This window comes from Bos grunniens, chromosome 18, assembly GCF_055505025.1.
Source record: "Bos grunniens cultivar Pamir isolate PY7600 chromosome 18, Bosgru_T2T1.0, whole genome shotgun sequence".
NCBI lineage: Eukaryota > Metazoa > Chordata > Mammalia > Artiodactyla > Bovidae > Bos > Bos grunniens.
Window position 1 is genome coordinate 43,691,362 of NC_141182.1, and position 22,712 is coordinate 43,714,073.

Consider the following 22,712-nt stretch of genomic DNA (forward strand, 5'->3'; position numbering starts at 1 on the left):
ATTACTTCTCACGGCGGTGGCTTCTCTTGTCGCGCAGCATGGGCTCTAGGGCACGTGGGCTTAGTAGTTGTGGCTCACAGACTTAGTTGCTCCTCAGCATGTGGGATCTTCCCAGACCAGGGATCGAACCGGTGTCTGTTGCCTTGCAAGGTGGATTCTAACCACTGGACCACCATAGAAGCCTCAGATAGACTTTTGGAACCGGGACAGACGTGCTGTGCTAGTCCCTGCTGCCTTTTTCTGGGTCTGTTGCAGTTCTGATTGATGACCTATTTCCATGAGAGGTTTCAGCTGCTTCTACCAGTCAGCGTGGTCTACAGGTATTGAATCAGAAAAGTACCACAAAATGATAATACGTGAGTGATCAATGTTTAATTAGCAAATGTGTGGATATGGAGCCCCACACACATGAGTACAGACACGAGCACCTGTGCGTGTGCGTGAGCCATGCTCTAGAATGTGTAGCTCTTTTCATCCTTGCCTCTTCACCTCTGATTCTCATTTCACTGTTAATACAGGTAGTGAACAAAGATGTGGATTCACAGACTGAAGGAGAGGGTAGCCGCCCATCCATGGACTTATTCAAGGCCATCTTTGCCAGCTCCTCTGATGAGAAGTCTTCGTCCTCTGAGGATGAGCAAGGTGACAGTGAGGATGATCAGGAGGGTACCAGGGAAGCGGACTTCAAAAGTTCCCAAGAGACTCACTTGGTTGAAGCATCATCTGTGGCACAAGGTATGTCAGATATTTCAGACTTTGGAATCTGAAAAAGAAAACAGTGGTGTCTATAGGGAAGCTGCTCCTTCATTTGGTATCAATTTTTAACCAGGATAATTAGCAACTGATGATGTTTTTAAGTTTCGTGTTTTTTAAATTAAAACAAGTTTTATTTAAGTATAGTTAATTTACAATATTATGTTTTGGGTATATGACATAGTGATTCAAAAGTTTTATAGATTATACTCCATTTAAAGGTGTTCTAAAATTTTGGCTGTTCCCTGTGCTGTACAATATATCCTTGTAGCTTTTTTGCTGTTGCTGTTGTTGTACCTTGCAGCTCACTGGATCTTAGTTCCCGCAGTAAAAGTGCGGAGTTCTAACCACTGGGTCGCCAGGGGATACCCTGTAGCTTACTTATTTTATACGTAGTAGTTTGTATCACTGAATCCCCTACCCTTCTCTTGCCCCTCTCTCCTTATCGCTCCCCACTGGTAAACACTAGACTGTTTTCTGTGTCTGTGAGTCTGCTTCTGTTGTGTTATATTTATGCATTTGTTTTATTTTTTATATTCCCATGTAAGTGATAATGTACTGTGTTTGTCTTTCTCTGTCTGAATTATTTCTCTATACATAATACCTTCCAGGTCCATCCATGGTATTGCAAATGGCAAAATTTCCTTTTTTATGGATGAATAATATTCCTGTGTACGTGTGTGTGTGTGTGTGTGTGTGTGTGTGTGTGTGTGTATACCATATCTTCTTTATCCATTCCTCTGTTGATGGACACTTAGGTAGCTTACATATCTTGGCTATTATAAATAATGTTGCTGTTAACATTCAGGTAGATGTATCTTTTCAAAATAGACTTGTTGTTTTTTTTTTTTTCCTGGAAATATACTCAGGAGTGGGATTGTTGGATCATATGATATTTCCATTTAGTTTTTGAGGAATCTCTGTATTACTTTTCACAGCGGCTGCACCAGTTTACCCTCCTACCAGCAACGTACAGGAATTCTTTCCTCTGCATCCTCACCAACATTTGTTATTTGTGGTCTTTTTGATGGTAGGCATTCTGACAAGTGTAAGGTGATATCTTGTGTTTTTTTTTCATCATGTTTTGATTTGCATTCCTCTGCTGATTAGTGATGTTGAACATCTTTTCATATGCCTGTTGGCCATCTGTATGTCTTCTTTGAAAAATGTCTCTTCAGGTCTTGTGCCCATTTTTTAATTGGGTTGTTTACTTATAAAATGTTTTTGATGTTGAGTTGTATGAGCTGTTTAAATATTTTGGATATTTAACCCTTATCAGTCATGTCATTTGCAAACATTTGTTCCATTCAGTTGTCTTTTCACTGTGTTGATGGTTTTCTTTGCCATGCAAAAGCTTTTTAGTGTAATTAGGTCTTATTTATTTATTTTTGCTTTCCTTAGTAGACAGATCCAAAAATATTTATATGACTTATAGAATGGCAACCCACTCCAGTGTTCTTGCCTGAAGAATCCCATGGACAGAGGCGAGCCTGGTGGGCTACATTAATCCGTGGGGTCACAGAGTAAGACATGACTGAGCGACTTTCACTCACTCACTCATTCATAATCTTTTGCATTTTTAATTGAGATGGAGCAGAGTTCTTTTTTTTTCCTCCTCTCTGGCATAAATCTATGGTGTATCTTTAGAATGGCTATGTTTGATAATATTGATTTTTCTATGTGTGCTAGTTGAAAAGAATTAAAAAATAGTAAAATTTTCATTAAAAAAAAACTTCCTTTTTTTCATGTGGTTGATGACAAGATGCCAGGATTATTAGGAAACATTTGGTCATAATATGTACAGGGGTTCTTCTGCTTTCTTCTCTGTAGGGCAGATTGTGTGCTCTGGCTCACCTGTCAGATGGGCATTGCCTGGCACATAAGTAGCACTTGGTAGGTGGTTTCTGTTCTCATTATAATGAGTCTGACTCTTGGTTAGTAGCCTGTTCTACCTGTTCTGTTTACCCCAGCCAGGGGTTCGGGCATAGGATAGGGGGCCATCTGCAAGGGTGGGAGACTTTTCAGATGCTTGGGTGGGTGGACAGAATTTCCCATCTCAGTCTTAGAGTGTTCTTCTTGCCCTTGTCAGTCTGTGGTAGACTTAGGTATAATTTTTAAGGGCCTTTACCCAAAAAGTTATGTAGAGATATAAGATACTATTTGTTTGTAGGTGACCACAAATGTCAGCCTATTTATTAATTTCTTCTGTGAAAAAAAGGCAACTTATTTTTTTAATTACACAATTATATGTTACTTGAAAAGTTTAAAAATTTAGAAATGTAGAAAGCTTAAGTCTCTTGGAATCCCTCTTTCCCAGAGATAACCACCAATACTTCGATACATATTTTTCTAGACTTGCCCCATCTTTCTCTCTTATCTCTGAAAACCAAATCATCTCTTCTTTAAAAATGAGATTATTAATGTGAACATGATAATTTGTTCATATTCAGTTTTTCTGCTCTTTGACAATTTGAGTGATGTGAAGCCTTCTGAGCTTGATCAGTCTGACATCCTGTTTGTTTCTAAGTCTTTATTCTCCTGAGATGGCCCTCCCTCAAGGATGTATTTCAACCTTTTAGGTCTCAGGTGATGTGAGTGTGCACGACAAGCACCCTCGCCACCTCGGTGGTACAGCCACTGGGGCACCTGGTTGCAGGTGTCCTTGGGTGACCGACATTCCAGCTCAAATGTCCATGAAGTCAGAGGTTGGGCCTACATGTTCTCTCTGTATCCTCAGCATTTGGCGTGAGCTGGTTAAGTGGGGTACTGAAGAAAAGCACATGTTATCTGGTGAAATAGTTTTAGACTCAAGTACATTGATGTTTGGCATGTGTATGTAATTAATACCCTGATGTTTTTCAGCTAGCGAGCCAGCACCCCAAGAGCCTGCACCATTCTTCCCGATTCAGAAGATGCAAATAGATGAAAGAGAGGCGTTTGGCCCACGGCTGCCCCCAGTCTTCTGCCCCAGTGAGTCGAGAGTGCTTTGCGTCATCCATTTGCATGGACCCAGAGTCTCCCCCTAGGATAGGACAACTCTAATCACGTCGTTCCACCCACTAACATAATCCAGCATGGGGCCACCCAAATATATACATTTCTTCCTCGCTTGTCTGTTCTCAGCCACACTTGGAAAATCAGTGCTTCCACCTTGTACCTAAATGATAGTAGCTGCTCTTCAGTCTCAGACACCTTCAATCTTCTTTTTAACAGAAGGGTCCTTAGTATCACTTTCACGCATTGGAGAAGGAAATGGCAACCCACTCCAGTGTTCTTGCCTGGAGAATCCCAGGGACGGGGGAGCCTGGTGGGCTGCCGTCTATGGGGTCGCACAGAGTTGGACACGACTGAAGCAACTTAGCAGCAGCGGCGTAGAAATTTAAAAAAAAAATTAAAAATCTAGGACATAAAGATGGAACAGGAATTGTAGAGAGAAGGATATTCTGATACTTTTATTTTTAATCCTTTGGCTAATGTAGCAAAAAAATAAATAAATAAAACTAATCCTTTCAGCAGTAAATACAGCTCATTCTCCTCCCCCAGTGTCTGTTGACAACTTCCGTTTGTTGCCAGCTTAAATTGACTTCTCACCTTAAAATGTTTATACTGGTTTATCATCTCTTTGAAAGCTGGGTTAACACACATCTGATAATAGGGCCCAGATGTATAAATGACATAAAATTCTCTTACCTACTTTATGGTTTCCTGTAGTACCCACTTACACATATCGGTTTGGTTAATTAACCCAGCCTTCAAAGAAATGATAGAAAGCAGAGAGGAGTAAAAAGTGTGAGGTCTTGACAAATTGTGGTGAATGTATTTCTCATCTCTATAGTTGTTCAGATCCTTAGTTTAAAAATACATGTGTCAGTACCTGAAAGCTAAGTTACTTATGGCTGTTTCCCAGAACAGCCCTTGATATCTTTGTAATAGTTAATAACCTAATTTGGTCTATGAGTTATTTTCCAAAAACTAGCATTAAAAAAAAATAGTTTGGGGAGGTCAAATTTGGAAATATCTGACCACAACATAATACTAGAAAGTTGCAGATATCTGTTCACCTGGTTTGAAAAATAAACTGTATTTGTGAAATACCTTGGAGCTTTTTTTTAAGTAGATAAAAGTTGATTTAATGTTTTACAGTGTTTCTACTCTGGATAGTCTTCTGCTGGTTTGATGACTGGAAGTTCATGAAAACGATTCGGTCGGAATTTGGAGATGGAGAATTTGAGCTCATGCAACTTGTTTAGTCATTTTTAATGATCACGTACACTATGTTCTTTTGATGCTAATTTTTTAGTGTTTCCAGGTATAAGACGAGCTCATATGAAATGTGCTTTTGGAAAGGGAGGAGGCTTTCAGAGGGCCTGGCGGTTACGGCTTTGGGGTTCATGTTTATGGTCCCTTCTGATCCTCTCTATGTCCCTAAGGGGATAAGGATTCTTGTTTTCCCCTTTTTTCAGATGGGAAAACAACATGTCAAAGATCACAGAGCTGGTGACAGAGCCAGATGCAGATTCTGATCCGTCTTTGAGTTTACCCAAAGATGTTAAATTACAGAAAGCTTGTAGGTATTCTAGTCTGACTTTATCTTCATCTGGCAGATAAGGCTGTGGCCAAACACTAGTTGGATCAAACAGGTCTTAGGTTGAGGTTTCTGGCAGTTTCTAAATACAGAGCTACAGTGTGACACACTAATCTGCTTGTTTACCAGTGAGGTAGGGCTGGAGTTCTGCCTTAATGGTAAACATTCTATCTGCGTCATTACTGAATTCAGTAATTTAGCCTTTTTTTCCCCATGGGTGCCTCTAGTTCATGTCTTTATTACGTCTGTGTTTCAGATGCACGTCAAAAACTTGAGGCACCTCTCAAAGAGAAACATAAAAAGAACAAAGAAAAACACAAGACCAAGAAAGAGCATAGACGGAAGAAAGAGAAGGTGAGTAACTTCTGGGTGTGTGGTGTCAGATGCCCCAGCCTCCAGGAAGCCAGTCAAAGAGGGATGTGGCCACAGGTCTCTCACTGACTTGACTTAATATCAATTCAGTGTAACCCCTTGATTTCAAAAACACTTTGTTTTTCTTTCAGACAGAATATTTTAATTTATTCCACTGTACTTAATTTTTTTTTAAATTCATGAACATTAAAAAGTAGGAAATAAGGACATTTAATATCTTAGAGTTGGGAATTCCCTGGTGGTCCAGTGGTTAGGACTCAGCACTTTTCACGTCAGGGACCTGGGTTCTATCCCTAGTCGGGGACCTAAGGTCCCACAAGTTATGCAGCTGAAAATAAATAAATAAATAAATAAATATCTTAGAATAATGGTTGAGTATTAAGTAATAAAACAGTTAATTACTAACTTTAATAAAATAATTGTTTAAAAAAATAATAAGAGCATTTAATATTGATTATTATTCAATATAAAAAGAAGGTATTAGTTTGAATATTTCTCAACTACTTTGTCATCACTACCAATAGAGACTTGGGTCTGTAGCTTGTCATTTGAAGTGATAGACACTTGAAGAACACCATTGACAGCCCTTACCTCAACATCGGTATCTTCTTTTGCATTATGGTGCAGACGTTTAATTCAGTTAACGTTAGTGCTGGGCTCCCACAGTGGTCTGGGCAGTAGGAGAACTGATTAGAAACAGCTCCACTTTTAGCTCCCAGAAAACAGAATTCTTGAGCATGGAAGATAGGAGAAGTTCTCCTGGAGTGAAAGGAAAGGAACTGGTGCTGACAAGTTTGAAAACCAAACTCCCTTGTTTCTCAACAGCCTGTGTGCTGTCCCCTAACCTTCGCCCAGTTTTTCCTTCGTGCTTAACCACTGGACCGACCACCAGGGAAGGCGCTTCGGTTTTGTTTTTGAATGACTCCAGCAACCAAATGCCTCATTAGCCTGTAATTGTGCTGAATAAGGGATGGAAACACCTATTTGTTCTCCTTAAAGTTATTTATTTACTTTTTTTCAGAAAAAGAAACACCGAAAACACAAGCACAAAGGCAAGCAAAAGAATAAAAAATCAGAGAAAAGTAGTAGTTCTGAGAGTACAGACAGCAGCGACAGCCAGAGTGAAGAAGGGCCCACAGACCTGTCACCCCAGGAGTTGCTGAGACGGTAGGCAGCGCAGAGGCGGATTGAAACCTTGCCATGTTTGCTTAGAGGCAAATGTCAGGAATGACAGATTTGTGTGTTGACTCAGCTTTTTATAAAGTTAACTTTTAATTGCATAAGTAATACGTAAATATATTATTGCTGTGAACATTCAAATCTTACAGGTAAAACTGTGACCAGTTTCCCAAATCTCTCTTCTCTCCATAGTCCCCTCTGTTGTCAGTTGCTTTGTAACTTTGAAGACTTTTTTACACAACTACATACACACACACACACACAGGAACATACACATTTTGTTTCACATTTTTAACATAAATCTAGTCCATGGAATTTTCCAGGCAAAAGTACTGGAGTGGGTTGCCATTTCCTTCTCCAGAGGATCTTCCCAACCCAGGGATCGAACCCGGGTCTCCCGCATTGCAGGCAGACGCTTTACCATCTGAAACACCAGGGAAGCCCTTAGAAGCAAGGAATAAATACCACCAAACTGTTGTCAAAAGGGGCTCTATCCATTTGAACTGTGAAGTACCTTGTTGTTATATCAGCTACAAGCAGCATGGAGATGTTTGGCAGCCTGATGGGTGAAGAATGGCATGTCATCTTCACTGCATTTCCTGGATCAGTAACGAGGCCGAGTATCCTTTGCTTTGTGTCTCAGCATTTCCTGTGGGCTCCTTTGTGAATAACGTGCTCCTGAACATTTCACAATGTTCTGTCCTCTGTTAGACTGTTTTTCTGGATTTTAGGTACTGTTTTACTGATTTTTAGGAATTATTATTAAAAAAACTAAAAACAAATTTTTTGGCCCACACTGTGAGGCATGCAGGTAGTATCTTAGTTCTCTGTTCAGTTCACCTTAGTTCAGTTGCTCAGTCATGTCCGACTCTCTGTGACCCCATGGACTGCCGCACACCAGGCCTCGCCATCCATCACCAACTCCTGGAGTTTACTCAAACTCATGTCCATTGAGTCAGTGATGCCATCCAACCATCTCATCCTCTGTCATCCCCTTCTCCTCCCGCCTTCAGTCTTTCTCAGCATCAGGGTCTTTTCAAATGAGTCAGTTCTTTGCATCAGGAGTTTCAGCTTCAGCATCAGTCCTTCCAATGAATATTCAGAACTGATTTCCTTAAGATGGACTGGTTGGATCTCCTTGCAGTCCTAGGGACTCTCAAGAGTCTTCTCCAATAACACAGTTCAAAAGCATCAATTCTTTGGTGCTCAGCTTTCTTTATAGTCCAACTCTCACATCCATACATGACCACTGGAAAACCCATAGCCTTGACTAGATGGACGTTTGTTGGCAAAGTAATGTCTCTGCTTTTTAATATGCTGTCTAGGTTGGTCATAACTTTTCTTCCAAGGAACAAGCATCTTTTAATTTCATGGCTGCAATCACCATCTGCAGTGATTTTGGAGCCCCAAAATATAAAGTCTGTCACTGTTCTCACTGTTTCCCCATCTATTTTCCATGAAGTGATGGGACCAGATGCCATGATCTTAGTTTTCTGAATGTTGAGCTTGAAGCCAACTTTTTCACTCTCCTCTTTCACTTTCATCAAGAGGCTCTTTAGTTCCTCTTCACTTTCTGCCATAAGGGTGGTGTTATCTGCATATCTGAGGTTATTGATATTTCTCTTGGCATCTTGATTCCAGCTTGTGCTTCATCCAGTCCAGCGTTTCTCATGATGTACTCCGCATATAAGTTAAATAAGCAGGATGACGATATACAGCCTTGATGTACTCCTTACTCTTTTCCCAATTTGGAACCAGTCTATTGTTCCATGCCCAGTTCTAACTGTTGCTTCCTGACCTGCACACAGGTTTCTCAGGAGGCAGGTCAGGTGGTCTGGGATTAGCAAACCCGTGACCCTTGCAGTGGAAGCAGAGAGTCTTAACCACTGGACTGCCAGAGAAGTATCCCCCTAACCCTCTTTTTTTTTTTTTTTAACATTTAAAAATTTATAAAAAGTTTTTTAGAAACTAAAAAATAATTCTGGATAGTCATCCTTTGTGTTCTAGAGTGTTACCTGTTACATGACTTTTGTTGAATAGAAGCTTTAATTTTTGGTACACTCAATTTTACTAGTTTTTTTTTTGTTGGTGGTGGTGTGTTTTACATTTTGTCTTTTAAAGGCCTTCCCTAATGTAAGATTTTGTATATGTATGTAGACTGTCCTCATGCTTTTTTCAGTTTTGTTTTCATTTAGTTTATTTGAGTTGTTTTATTTTCCTTTTTTTGTGAACAGAGTAGTATAGGCATCGAACTTAACTTTCTCCAGATAGATGGCCAGTTGTAAATATTAGTGAGAGTAAATAAACGAGCTGTGATTTAAAAGAACCCCTGAATCCCAGTGGCTCAGCCAATGAAGCATCAATGGGACTGAGAAAGTTACTCAGGATCCCAGTTTGTTCCACTGTAGCATGTGACCCTCAGAGGAGGGGAATGGATTGGAAGATGGTTCTGGAGGTTGTTATGGCCCTGCCTGCAAGTCCTGGTTTCTCTTCCCTTCCAGCCCATAGCCCAGGGCAGACCCTGCTGTCTACCACAGGACTGGGTAGGGGAAGTCCAGGTGTGGGCCCAGGATGAAGAGAGACGAAACAGGCTTCTCATGTTGTGGAGCATGGGTTCTAGGGAGCATGGGCTCAGTGGTCGTGGTTCCCAGCCTCTAGAGCACAGGCTCAGTGGTTGTGGTGTACGGGCTTAGTTGCTCCAAGGCATGTGGGATCTTCCTGGACCAGGGGTCGAACTGGTGTCCCCTGCAAGGCAGATCTTAACCACTGGACCACCAAGGAAGCCCGTCCACTCTGTTTTAATTCCTATGGCCTTATAGTTATTTGCTATCTGGAAAGACAAGTGCCAGCCCCATGTTCTTTTTCACTTATGTCTTTCCAGTAGACAGGACATTCTCATGGTTCAAAAACACAAAGATATGAGCATTTCAGTTTAATCCAGAGCCCCCTGAAGCAGCTGTGCTGTTTCTGGTCTCCCTTTTCTCAAGGCACGTGCCAGTAAGGCACTGGGAGGCACCCACATGGGTGTGGGCTCCTTTAATCCTCACACACCCCGTGACTCGTGTCCCCTTAGTTCATAGGCAGGGAAAGCAAGGCCCAGAGAGGCAGTTACCAACACCTGATATCATCACCCTTGACTATCTGGGGCCACGTAATGAGTCATTCCTGCAGAGAGGCACTTGCACACTTGGAAGCCCCTCGATGCCCATCCGGAAGGTGTGGTGGAGTGTGCCAAGCATAGCAGTCAGAAAACATGGGCTGCTTGCTGATTGGCATCTGAAACTTAACAATAAGAGGCCAAAAGCTACAGAATAGTGTATAGAGTTGGTACTATCATCCTCACTCCTTTGGATTTCTCCGTGTACACCTGTATGTACATCTTTGCAGAGAAGAGGACTGGAGGGGTTCTTACACTCCTGAGAGCACTTATCACTGAGGCAGGGCCTGGGATGGGGGGAAGGCAGGGGCAGAGGTGTGAAGTGTATTTAAATATTGCTCTCGTGGTTGTTAAAGGTATAGTTTCCATAGCCCCTCAACCCTAAGCCTCCTAGACTCTCCACAGAGAGACCGGGGGCCTGTCCATCTTTCGTGCCTCATTCCACTCCGTGTATTACTTGTCTGCATCTGTCTCCTGCCAGGGGTGGTTTTTTTTTTCCATTTACTTTTTTGTTTGTTTGGCTTCCTTGGGTCTTAGTTGCAGCATGCGGGATCTTTTGTTGCAGCACTTGGACTCTCTGGTTGTGGCACAGGGCCTTCGTTGCTCTGCAGCATGTAGGATCTTAGTTCCTGGACCCAGGGATTGAACCCACATCCCCTGCCTCACAAGGCCGGTTCTTAACCACTGGACCACCAGGGAAGTCCCTCCTGTGAGAAGCATTTTGAGGGTCACAACCATATGGGTCTTACTTGCATCCCCAGCACCTGGCTGAGGTCTCACTCTTGTCAAGGGCCCCTGATGCTTTTCTTCAGTGACGGTACGGCCTCGTTCTAGATGGCATTGCAGTCTGCCACCCCGCCTCCCCCAACTCCATCCTCTCCCCAGGAGGCACTGATCTGCGTCTTGTCCCTCTAAGTTAGCTTTGCCCATTCTAGAATTTCACAGACCTGGAATCATACAGTGGAGTACCCTCTTTAGTGCACTCACATCATAAGCTCATCGTTCCATGCATTCTCACTACCTGAATTTACCTAGATCAAGGACTAAACCAGCACTCCAGAAACCCCTGCTCACTTACGATCCCCACTCCTAGCCCCAAAGGCAGCCATTCTGGCTTCTGTCATCGCTGATTACTCTTGCTTGTTTTTGAGATTTATTTAAGGGACCTTACTAGGAGCTCTTGCATCTGGCCTGTGGGATTCCTCCGTACCGTCCTGGTAACAACTGGTTTGTTCTCATTGCCATGGAGTATTCTTTAATAGGATACATCACAGAGTATTCTTCTATGCTGTTGTTGGGGGCCTTTGGTATTCCAGTTTGGGGCTGTAGAGCAAGGATCTAGAGTCAGGGTGACCCAGCTCTGCGTGGTGAGTTAGAGCTGCCATGAACATTCTTGTGTGCTCAAAGCTGAGTTTAAGACTGGCAGCTCAGGAGCTTTTGGCCCCAGAGCAAGCATGGTTTTTTGTTGTTTTAGTTCCTTCCCAAGGGTCATACATGACATAGGTAAGTGAAACCAGGATTAGAACTTGCTTTTATAAATGGGTCTTAACATAAGAGGTGGAGTGAGTCTCTCTGTGTGTTTTGCGGGGAACAGAATCTTAGGAGTGCAGATTAAATGCTGCTTTCTTTCATGGTGTGGGTCACTCTCTGTATTTTGTGCCCCTTTGATTCAGGGAAAGGCCTGGCATTTTCATATTCCTCCCCCACTGAATCATCTAATTTTTCTGTTTGTATCTAACTCTCTTTTATTTCCTCTTCCAGGCTGAAGCGTCTTCCACTAAGGAGGCAGTAATTGAATTCTGCCCCTGCCTGTCCCAATACCAGACCTCCTCCAGGATGGAAGTTCATTGATCACTCAGTTAATACATTGTATAGATTGTATTTATATGTAAATTCATGCTGTGAAATAATTTTTTTTTAAAACCTTGACATTTCAAAGCCTGCCTTGGAAGTTTGCTGAAATTGATTTCTATTTTTAACTTCTGTTAGTGTCAGAGAAAGAAATTCAGACTGTACAGTTTAATTAAAATGGCATTTTTGTATTTTCTTCTTGATTTTTCATTCCCTGAAACTTTTAAAAAAGAAATGAGAAGTGAAGGCTTTTCTCTGGTTTCGTGGTAAAGAAAGCTAGGTTCAGATAAGGAGAGTCTGACTTACTTAAGGAATCGTATGGGAGCAGGGTGGTCGCTCTCCCATTCTTGTTGCTTTCCTGGGGGGTGTGGTTCCTTCCCTCCTGTGGTTGGTGCTGGGAGCCAGGAGCCCAGTGGGTGGCACAGCCCCAGGATCCGGGCAGGCGGCCTCAGCCTCTTCAGGAAGAAGACACCAAAGTATCTGAGGAAGGCACTGGGACCAAGGATGGAAGAGTGTGTGCCCACATCTGGGATCACGCGGGCGCCAGGTGTTTCACTGTAGCCCTGGGTCCCTGCTCTGAGGCCGTCTCATGTGCTCTGATAAGACTTTGGGAAAAGGAGAGTGCAGGGGACTTCCCCGGAGAAGGCGATGGCAGCCCACTCCAGTACTCTTGCCTGGAGAATCCCATGGACAGAGGAGCCTCGTGGGCTGCAGTCCATGGGCTCGCTAAAAGTCGGACACAACAGAGCAACTTCACTTGCACTTTTCACTTTCATGCATTGGAGAAGGAAATGGCAACCCACTCCAGTGTTCTTGCCTGGAGAATCCCAGGGACGGCAGAGCCTGGTGGGCTGCCGTCTATGGGGTCACACAGAGTTGGACACGACTGAAGCGACTTAGCAGCAGCAGGGGACTTCCCTGGCCATCCAGTGGTTAAGACTTAGCCTTCCATTGCAAGGGGGTTGTGGGTTCGATTCCTGGGCAGGGAGCCAAAAATCCCACATACCTCATGACCAGAAAACATTAAAAACAAAAAGCAATATTGTAACAAATTCAATAAAGACTTTAAAATAATGGTCCATGTTAAAAATAAACAAACAAACAAAAAACTTAAAAGAGAACAGAGAAGGAGGTACTTCCCTCCTGGGCCAGTGGTTGAGAATCTGCCTTCCAGTGCAGGGGATGTGGGTTCGATCCCTGGTCGGGGAACTAAGATCCCACATACTATGGGGCAACTAAGACCTGATGCAGCCAAAACGAGCAAAGTAAATATTTTTTTAAAAAGGAAAAAGTAGAGTGAAGAGGTTTTTTTTTTCCATTATCAAAGTAACATCACAGAACAACATCATAGAACAATGAGAACAATTGTGAAAAATGAAAGAAGAAAGGCACTTCTTCTACACCCCAGAGATGACAGCCCTTGCTCTGTTGTTCTAATTTCACACTAGCACTGAGTCTGCTCCAGAACGAGTGGTGACATTTTGTTCTTTGGTTTTCCACTAGCATTATGACAGATACTTCCTTCATGCCCTTATATATTGTGTGCACCCACCCCTACCAGCTGCGTCTTAATTAATCCAGGGTACCTTCTATACCTTATGGGTCATGTCTCTGTTGTGGAACGTGAAGTGGGTTGTCCAGGAGCCCCTACAAACAGTTTCACACATTTGGCCTCATTCCTCTTGCGCCCAGAAACTCGAAGCCCATGTTCCTGGGAGTAACCCATGCTGCGGGGTGAGAGGAGGCAGTGAGATGGCCGGGCTCAGGGAGGGCGCGTGGGTCCCAAGGTGGGGGCGGGGGCGCGTGGCGCCACCGTTCGTGGCCAGGCCGGGCTCCGAGATGGCCTCCCAGTCCTCGGGTACCCCCAGCTCCTCAAAAAAATCCAGCGAGGATGGGAAAGAGACGCCTCAGAAAAGTAACTTGCCGCTCTCCTTGCTCCACATCCGCGACGTTACGCATCGCCGGCCCAGCAATCTGCCCTGGGTAGACGTGGTCAGGGCCTGTGGCCGCTTCCGGCTATCGCTCTTGCAGGCGCGGCGCAGCCGGCTGCTGCCCTCACTGAACCCCCTGGCCGTAGGCGATGAATCGCCACCGCCCGATACTCTTTGGATGCCCTGGATGACCCAGAAGGCGTTATGGGGTGACCAGGAGCCCCTCTCCAAGGTAAGAGCCGCCCCCAAGGGGAGGGGCTGTGGCTTGCTCCCAATAGTGGGCGAGAGCTCAAGAGCAGGAAGGGGGCCTAGAGGACCAAGCGCCTGCAGTGGGGCAGCTGGAGGAGAGGCGGGGCACCTCAGGAAATCATCCTGGGAAAGAGGACCTGACTCAACCCAGACCCTGTGGGACTCTGTCTGAGCCCCTCCAATGTCCCCATGGTGACACTCCCAGGTGCATGGCCTCGGAGGATTGAAAGAGCCCTGTCACCCATGAAACAGCACTAGAAGCAACAGCAAATAACAGTAAAATACAGGAATAAAACCCCAACAACACTACTGTGTATTCTAAGTGATAGCTGAGAGAGTGCATTGCTAGAAAAGAAGGCTGTTGGCTGGAAAGAGGAAATAATCTGTGAACAGAACAGGGAGAATTCTTGGGGATGAAAAAGAGGATTTTCAAAGCCAAAATCCTCCACGGAGGTTTTAAAAATCAGATCAGAGCACTGAAACAGAAAATTAGAAAACAAGCACATGGGATTCCCTGAGAAAAAGTATAAAGGAACAATAAGTACGAGAGAAAAGTAAGGAGGAATGCAGGGGAGATGCAGAAAAGTCAATACATTGGGTTGGCCAGGAAGTTAGTTTGGATTTTTCCATAAGAAGCTACAGAAAAAGCTGAACGAACTTTCTGGTCAACCCTACATATATAAGAGGTGTTGGGGGTGGGGTGGGGTGGGGTTCAGGTGGGTGAAATAGAGAAGGAAACAAGGATATGTCTTTGGGGTGAAGAAAGAATGGAGTGCTCATGTGGCAAGACATGGTCAAGTTCAATGCAAGACTGGAGGGACACATAATCTACAGGTGGCCAGTGCCTGAACTGCATGAAGGAGCAAGGCTGTCCCCAGACAGATGGAAAAGCCTGGGATCAAATTGAGATGGAGGTTTCTGCAATGGTCAGAGGACCTCGGAGTCAAGTCCACAATTGGATCTGTTGAATGGCTGACTGCCTTCGTCAGCACCCCCTGCAGGGGTGCATTGGGATCTCCATGGGAAAGTCTGCTTGAAGAAAAAAAGTACAGGGTGTACCAGTGCTTTGTTTAACTTATTTGTGATAGTTATTCTGATTTTTAAGTAAAATTAGAGAAGGTCATAGGAATTGTGTTTTATTTTTGTTGTCCATAGAATATCCCCAAGATCAAATTCAATAGATATAAGAAGTGTTTTGATTTTTTTTTCAATTAACAATCTCGGTAGCACCCCTGCCTCCCCAACTACCCCCTTTCCCTCTACAGAGACAACAAATGTTTCTAGTTCCTTCTATATCCTTAAAGAGGTATTTTATGTACATACCCACAAGTGTATTCTGATCCTTCTCTTTTTTGTTTTAACATAAATGGAAGGGTACCTTAGACCTCTTCTGCAATTGGTTTAACAATTTTTCTTTCCATATTAATAAACAGCTTCCTTGTCTTTTTTTTTTTTTAACCTTTTGTATTGGGGTATAGCAGATTAGAGAGTTGAACTATAGAGAAAGCTGAGCACCAAAGAATTGATGCTTTTGAACTGTGGTGTTGGAGAAGACTCTTGAGAGTCCCTTGGACTGCAAGGAGATCCAACCAGTCCATCCTAAAGGAAGGACTGATGTTGGAAGGACTGATGTTGAACCTGAAACTCCAATACTTTGGCCACCTGATGCGAAGAACTGACTCATTTGAAAAGACCCTGATGCTGGGAAAGAATGAGGGCGGGAAGAGAAGGGGATGACAGAGGATGAGATGGTTGGATGGCATCACCGACTTGATGGACAGGAATTTGAGTAAACTCTGGGAGTTGGTGATGGACAGGGAGGCCTGGGTTCACAAAGAGTCGGGCACGACTGAGTGACTGAACTGAATTGATAGCTGATTAACAATGTTGTTATAGATTCAGGTGCACAGTGAAGGACTCAGCCATACATATACATGTATCCCCTTGTTCTTTTTTTTGGAGAGTATTCTATTGACTGGTTGCCCCCTGATGGATTTAACTAGTCTTGGGTGCCTGCATATTCAGGTGGCTTAAATTTTTTTTTGGCTGCAGGATTTTATGATCCATTAAGTTAACAGAAGTTGAGAAGTTATATAAAGCTCTGGGAGGAAACTTTGTGACCTAGGTATTAATATTCTCTGCCTGGCCAAACTGCTGTCTTTGATAAAGCCAACAAAAAGACATTTTTTTTTTTAGAGTTGCAAAAACTCAGAAAGGATGCATCTCTTTGAAGAAATAGTTACTCAAGGGAGTACTCTGGCAAACAGCAACAAAAAAGTCCTAATTAAGAACTGGAGTAAGAGAAAGCAGTTCAGGAAAAATAGATGGAGCAGTGACTGAAAACAGAACACGTTGGAGGTGTTTATACAGCAAGGTTAAAGTGGTTGTGTAGCTCAGTGAAAATGTTACAAATCATCTTTTGAAATGAAGGTGCAGGATACAAGAATGTTTCAGACTCCCACTCTCCAGAGATGGTTTGCTAGAGAACATTCTCAGTGCTAATGCTTCACTCTGGCCTTTAAATAATGCACACTCACACAGATGTGTCACAAATTTTAAACATAATTGACTCTAAACCTCTCCTTGGCTCATTTAAGATGAAGCTGGAAGATCTGACCATCATCTTCCAAGCCATTTTGGCTCGAGCTCATTTCTCTGTTCTCCTCTTCCCTCTGATTTGCTGACCTTCAAGCCAGTGCGGTGGCCTCGCCCATCTCCCACCCTGATTCCTTAGAGCAGGAGCCCATCACACACTCCTGGGCTGAGGTCTTTGCTCCTGGATTCCCAATGCCCTGCAGAACTGTGACCAAGTCCCGGCCAGAGAGGCAGGCAGGAAAACTTGGATGTAGAATGTATTTGTGGGATGCTATATATAGCCTCTTAATGAAGGTGAAAGAAAAGAGTGAAAAAGCTGGCCTAAAACTCAACTTGTCGCGACCCTGAAAACTGTAGCCGGCCAGGCTCCTCCGTCCATGGGATTCTCCAGGCGAGAATACTGGAGTGGGTTGCCGTTTCCGTCTCCATCCCTATAAACCCCAAAAGAACTCTGCCCAGAAAGGTCCAGAAGGGGGTAGATGTTTTCCCACGCCAAAGTTCTGTTTTTGTTATGAGAAAAAGAAAGAGAGTTTTGTCTAGAGGTGGAGGCAGCTGCAGAGAAGTGACTGGGGGTGGCGGGGTGGGTACTGCGTTAAAGCGTGGGCTTTGGCTGCGGAGCGTTGAGAAAAGCACAGATCGGGTCCTCTCCGGACCGCACTCTGCCACGGCTGCGGGCTCCCTGGGCTCCAGGCCCCGCCCCCTGACCCGCCCCGCGCCTGCCGGCCCTGCTTCACGTCCGCAGCCTGGCTCAGTTTGCCTGTGCCCCCTGGCGGCCCAGCCCCGACCTGGAGCGTCTTAGCTAGTCTCCTGGAGGCCCAGTTTCTGTCCCACTTCTCCCAGCTACCTAGAGGGGAAAGGCCCTCTCATTCCTCACAGCCCCACACCAGCGTGTTTTCCACAACCCCGAAACCGCTCCGCTACCCTGCATGCCCGCCTCCCCTCATCCCTGAACCTCGGGCTGAATTTGCCTCACCCCAACCTGGTCCTCCCCATCCATAGTTCCTGTATTTGTGCGGGCACTGCCTGGCAGCTGAGCCTCGAATCCCTCCTCCCGGGTCCCCAAAACTCAACACTGTCAACTTAGAAAAAAAAAATGCACAACGTAAGAGTTACCAGTTCAGTTTTATTCCTGGAGCTTACCGAGGACGATAGCATGGGAGATGACCTCTCAGAAAGCTCTGAAGGACTGCTCCAAAGAGGTAAGGGAGAAGCCAGGATATATGTGAACTTTTTGCTGGGAAAAACATAGAGGCAATCATACAAAGATGAGCGTGCACATGCACACACACACACACACACACACACACACTCTTCCTTTCTTAATATAGATCTGAGTTTCTGACCTATATCATTTTTCTTGTCTTAAAAGAACGTTTAACCTTTCTTGCAAGGTAGATCTACTGGTAACAAGTTTCCTCAATTTTTGTTTGGGAAGTCTTTATTTCTCCTTCATTTTTGAAGGGTAATTTTGTAGGATAGAAATTTCTAGGTTGGTGAGTTTTTTCTCTCACTACTTGGAATATTTCAGCCTTTTGTTACTTGCATGGCTTCTGAGGAGAACCTGGATGTCAGGCTTATCTTTGCTCCTCAGTAGGTAAAGTGTCTTTCTCCTCTCACTTCTTTCAGGTTTTTTAAAAAAATATTTATTTTTATTTATTTATTTTGCTGGGTCTTAGTTGTGGCATATGGGATCTTTAATCTTCACTGTGGCATGTGGAATCTTTAGTTGAGACATGAAAAAGAGAAAGTGTTAGTTGCTCAGTCCTATCCAACCCTTTACAACCCCATGGCCTCCTGGAATTCTCCAGGCAAGAATATTGGGGTGGGTAGACATTCCCTTCTCCAGGAGTTGAAGCATGAAAACTCTTAGCTGTGGCATGTGCGATCTAGTTCCCCGACCAGGGTTCACGCCTGGGCTCCCTGCACTGGGAGCATGGAGTCTTAGACACTGGACCATCAGAGAAGTCCCTCTTTGAGGGTTTTTTATCTTTGATATTCTGTAGCTTTAAACGGTAGGAGTAGATTTTTATTTTATTGTTTTGTATTTATCCGGTTTGGTGTTCTCTGAGCTTCCTGGATCTGTGATTTAGTGTTTGAAATTAGTTTGGGGGAAATTCTAAATCATTATTTTTTCAAATATTTTCCTGTTCCTTTCTCTCTTCTCTGGTATTGTTATGTATGTTATACCTCCTGTAGTTAGTTGTTTCACAGTTCTTGGATGGTCTGTTCTGGTTTTTTTCCCAGTCTTTTTCCTGTTTGCTTTTCAGTTTTGAAGGTTTCTATTGAGATATTCTCAAGCTCAGAGATTCTTTCCTCAGCCAAGTGTAGTCTAGTAATAAGCCTATCATCATTTCTCTTATGGTGTTTTTGATCTGTAGCATTTCTTTTTGGTTCTTTCTTAGAATTTTCATCTCTCTGCTAACATTACCCATGTGTTTTTGCATAACTGTCTACTTTATTCATTAAGCCCTTAGCATATCATCAGAGTTGTTTTAAATTCCTGGTCTGATAATTCCAACATCTCTGCCACATCTGAGTCTGGTACTGATGTTATGTTTGTGCTCTCTCTTGAAACTGTTTTCTGCCTCTTAGTGTTTCTTGTAATTTTTTCTTGATAGCCAGACATGATTTACTAGGTAAAATGAACTGCAGTCAACCATCCTTTAGTAATGTGATTGTTAGGTGTGGGGTGCAGAGGAGCATTCTATAGCCCTGTGATCAGGTTTCTGTCTTTTAGTGAACCTGTGCCTCTAGACTGTTAACTTCACATGTGCTTTTTAGTCTGAAACCCCCACCCTTCACTTTTACATGGTATAGAATGGCTAGAGCTTGCTAGGGTTGGGTACTTCTCTTTCCCCTGCTCAGCTGATTTCTGATAAAATCTGAGCAGGTTAGACTGGTTAGTTTCTCCTGAGGGCAGAATTTAAGAAGAACAGGATGCTGTGGCATATTCAAAATGGTTCCTTTTCCCTGCTGGAAGCACAAGGGGATTTTCCTCCTGTTTTCACTGTGAGGATTAGGACTGCTCCTGGAGGTAACACTCACAAAATTGTGGAGTTTTTTGTAGATCCATAACTGGATTCCCCTTTGGAGTTTTAACTCTCAGAGTTATCCACACCCGAGCTTCCAGCAATTGGTCAATTACAGTTCAGGTCTCCCTATCCTGGCAATGGTTCCCACGGAAGTTGCTGCTCCTGGATTTCTGCTCTGGTAACTTGGAATTCTTTGTATTTGCCTGCCTTTCTTTCCGATTTGGGGGACAGCCATTTGGCTTGTGACCTCACTTCTTTTGTGGACCTAAGAGATTTTTCAGTTCAGTTCTTTCCTTGTTATGAGGATGGAGTGGGGACTTTTCACGTACCAGATCAGAAGAAAGAAGTCCTTCATTTCCTTTTTATTGCATAGTAATATTCTGTTGTATGGATATACCTCATTTTATTTACTCATTCATCAGTGGATGGACATTTAAATTGTTTCCAGTTTTTCTTTTCAATTGTTAAAAAATAGAAGTGTAGTTGACTTAAATGTTGTGTTAGTTTCTAATGTAGAACAAAGTGATTCAAAATACATATATTCAGGATATGTGTATTCTGTATGTATATGTTCTTTTTCAAATTCTTTTTCACCATAGTTTATTACAAGATATTGAATATAGTTCCCTGTGTTATTGTAATAGGTCCTTGCTGTTTATTTTGTATGTAATAGTATGTATCTGCTAATCTCAAACTCCTCATTTATCCTTATCCTCCCTTTCATCTTTGATAACTATAAGTTTGTTTTCTCTGTCTGTGAGTCTGTTTCTCTTTCATAAATAAGTTCATTTGCATCATTTTTTCAAGATTTCACGTATAAGTGATATCATATATTTGTCCTTCTCTGACTTACTTCACTCAGTCTGATGATATCTAGGTTCATCCATGTTGCTGCAAATGGCATTAAATCATTCATTTTTATGGCTAATATTCCACTGTATATTTGTACCATGTCTTCTTTTTCCATTCATCTGTCGATGAACACTTAAGTTGCTTTCATGCCTTAGTTATTGTAAATAATGCTGCTATGAACATTGGGGTGCATGTATCTTTTCAAGACAGAGTATTCCTCTTTTTTTAATATGTGCTCAGGAATGGGATTGCTGGGTCATATGGCAACTCTATTTTTAGGTTGTTTTTTTTTTAAACCGCCATACCATTTTCCATAGTGGCTGTACCAACTTACATTCCTACCAACAGTGGAGGAGGGTTCCCTTTTCTCCACATCCTCTCCAGCATTTATTATTTGTAGACTTTTTGATGGTGACCATTCTGACTGATATGAGGTGATACCTCGTTCTAGTTTAGGTTTGCATTTCTCTAATAATTAGTCCATCCTAAAGGAAATCAGTCCTGAATATTCATTAGAAGGACTGATGCTGAAGCTGAAACTCCAATACTTTGGCCACCTGATGCAAAGAACTGACTCATTTGAAAAGACCCCAGTGCTAGGAAAGATTGAAGGCAGGAGGAGAAGGGGATGACAGAGGATAAGATGGTTGGATGGCATCACCAACTCAACGGACATGAGTTTGAGTGAACTCCAGGTGTTGGTGATGGACAGCCTGGTGTGCTGCAGTCCATGGGGTCACCAAGAGTTGGACACGACTGAGAGAGTGAACTGAACTGAATAACTAGTGATGTTGAGCATCTTTTCACGTGCCTATTGGCCACCCACATGTCTTCTTTGGAAAAATATCTATTTAGAGCTTCTGCCCATTTTTTTTATTTGCTTGTTTGTTTTGAGTTGTATAAATTGTTTGTATACTTTGGAAATTAAGTCCTTGTCAATTGCATCATTTTAAAATATTTTATCCTATTCCATAGGTTATCTTTTCATTTTTTAATGGTTTTCTTGGCTGTGCAAAAGTTTATAAGCTTGATTTGGTCCTATTTGTTTATTTTTGCTTTTTCTTTTTCCTTGGGAGATTGATCTAAGAAAAACATTGATATGATTTATGTAAGAGAATGTTTTGCCCATTTTCTTCTAGGAGTTTTATGGTATCGTGTCTTATATTGAAGTCTTCAAACCATTTTGAGTTTGTTTTTGTGTACGGTGTGAACAGTGGTCTAATTTCATTGAGTTACATGCAACTGTCCAGCTTTCCCAACACTACTTGCTGAAGACAATGTTTTTTCCCCATCGTATATTCTTGCCTTCTTTGTTGAAGATTAGTTGACCATGGGTGTGTGGTGTTTCCAAGTTTCAGTATCATGACTACTATGGCTATGAAGGCCCATGTTAAAGTTTGGACGTATGGTTTCATTTTTCTTAGGTGCAGTCCAGGAGTAAAGTTACTGCATCATAAGTTAACACATATGTTAAAATTTTTGAGGAATTGCTGAACTATTTTCCAAAGTGGCTGCACGATTTTACATCACACTAGCCATATATGAGAGTTCTGATTTCTCCACATTCTTATCAATTCTTGTTATATGATTTTTTTTTATTATAGACATTGTTCTAGGTATGAAGTGGCATCTCAATGTTTCTTTTTATTTTTTCGATGTTTGTGGCAGATGCATATAATGGGTTGCTTTTAGTAGACTGATCTATATAGCAGCCCTGTAATCTTCATTTATTTATTTTTGGCTGTGCTGGGTCTTCATTGCTGTGCATGGGCTGCTCTCTAGTTGTGGTGTGCAGGCTTTTCATCGTGGTGGCGTCTCTCAGTGCAGAGCAGGGGCTCTAGGGCCCTCGGGCTCCAGTAGTTGCAGCTCACATGCTTAGTAGCTGCAGCTCGCAGGCTCTGCAGTGCAGGCTGAGCAGGTGTGGAGCAGCAGCTTAGTTGCCCCTCAGCACGTGGAATCTTCCCACACTGGAAATTGAACTTGTGTCCCCTGCATTGGCAGGTGAATTCTTTGTCACTGGACTACCAGAAAGTCCTCAATATGTTTCCTTGGTTGGTTGGTTTGTTCTGTTTTTTATATTTAGGTACTGCAATTGAATGTACCTAACCCAGTTTTATCGAGGTATCATTGATATACAGCACTGCATAAGTTTAAGG

At 42.9% G+C, this 22,712-nt stretch overlaps 2 protein-coding genes across 5 annotated transcripts in view; both read left to right on the forward strand.

Annotated features, from left to right (window-relative positions):
- The window catches only part of GPATCH1 (G-patch domain containing 1), a 55,673-nt gene extending 43,585 nt beyond the window's left edge, over positions 1 to 12,088 (forward strand). For all 4 annotated transcript variants that reach the window (XM_086351763.1, XM_086351761.1, XM_086351760.1 and 1 more), the window contains 5 exons: positions 519 to 735; positions 3,616 to 3,723; positions 5,595 to 5,692; positions 6,732 to 6,877; positions 11,808 to 12,088. In XM_086351763.1, coding sequence (XP_086207889.1) covers positions 519 to 735; positions 3,616 to 3,723; positions 5,595 to 5,692; positions 6,732 to 6,877; positions 11,808 to 11,838 — 600 coding nt within the window. In that variant the 3' untranslated portion in view covers positions 11,839 to 12,088. The remainder of the gene's footprint in view (positions 1 to 518; positions 736 to 3,615; positions 3,724 to 5,594; positions 5,693 to 6,731; positions 6,878 to 11,807) is intronic.
- Positions 12,089 to 12,824: 736 nt separating this feature from the next.
- Positions 12,825 to 22,712, forward strand: part of WDR88 (WD repeat domain 88) — a 48,180-nt gene continuing 38,292 nt past the window's right edge. The window contains exon 1 of the mRNA XM_086351765.1: positions 12,825 to 14,060. Within this exon, the coding sequence (XP_086207891.1) occupies positions 13,503 to 14,060 (558 nt within the window). The 5' untranslated portion in view covers positions 12,825 to 13,502. The remainder of the gene's footprint in view (positions 14,061 to 22,712) is intronic.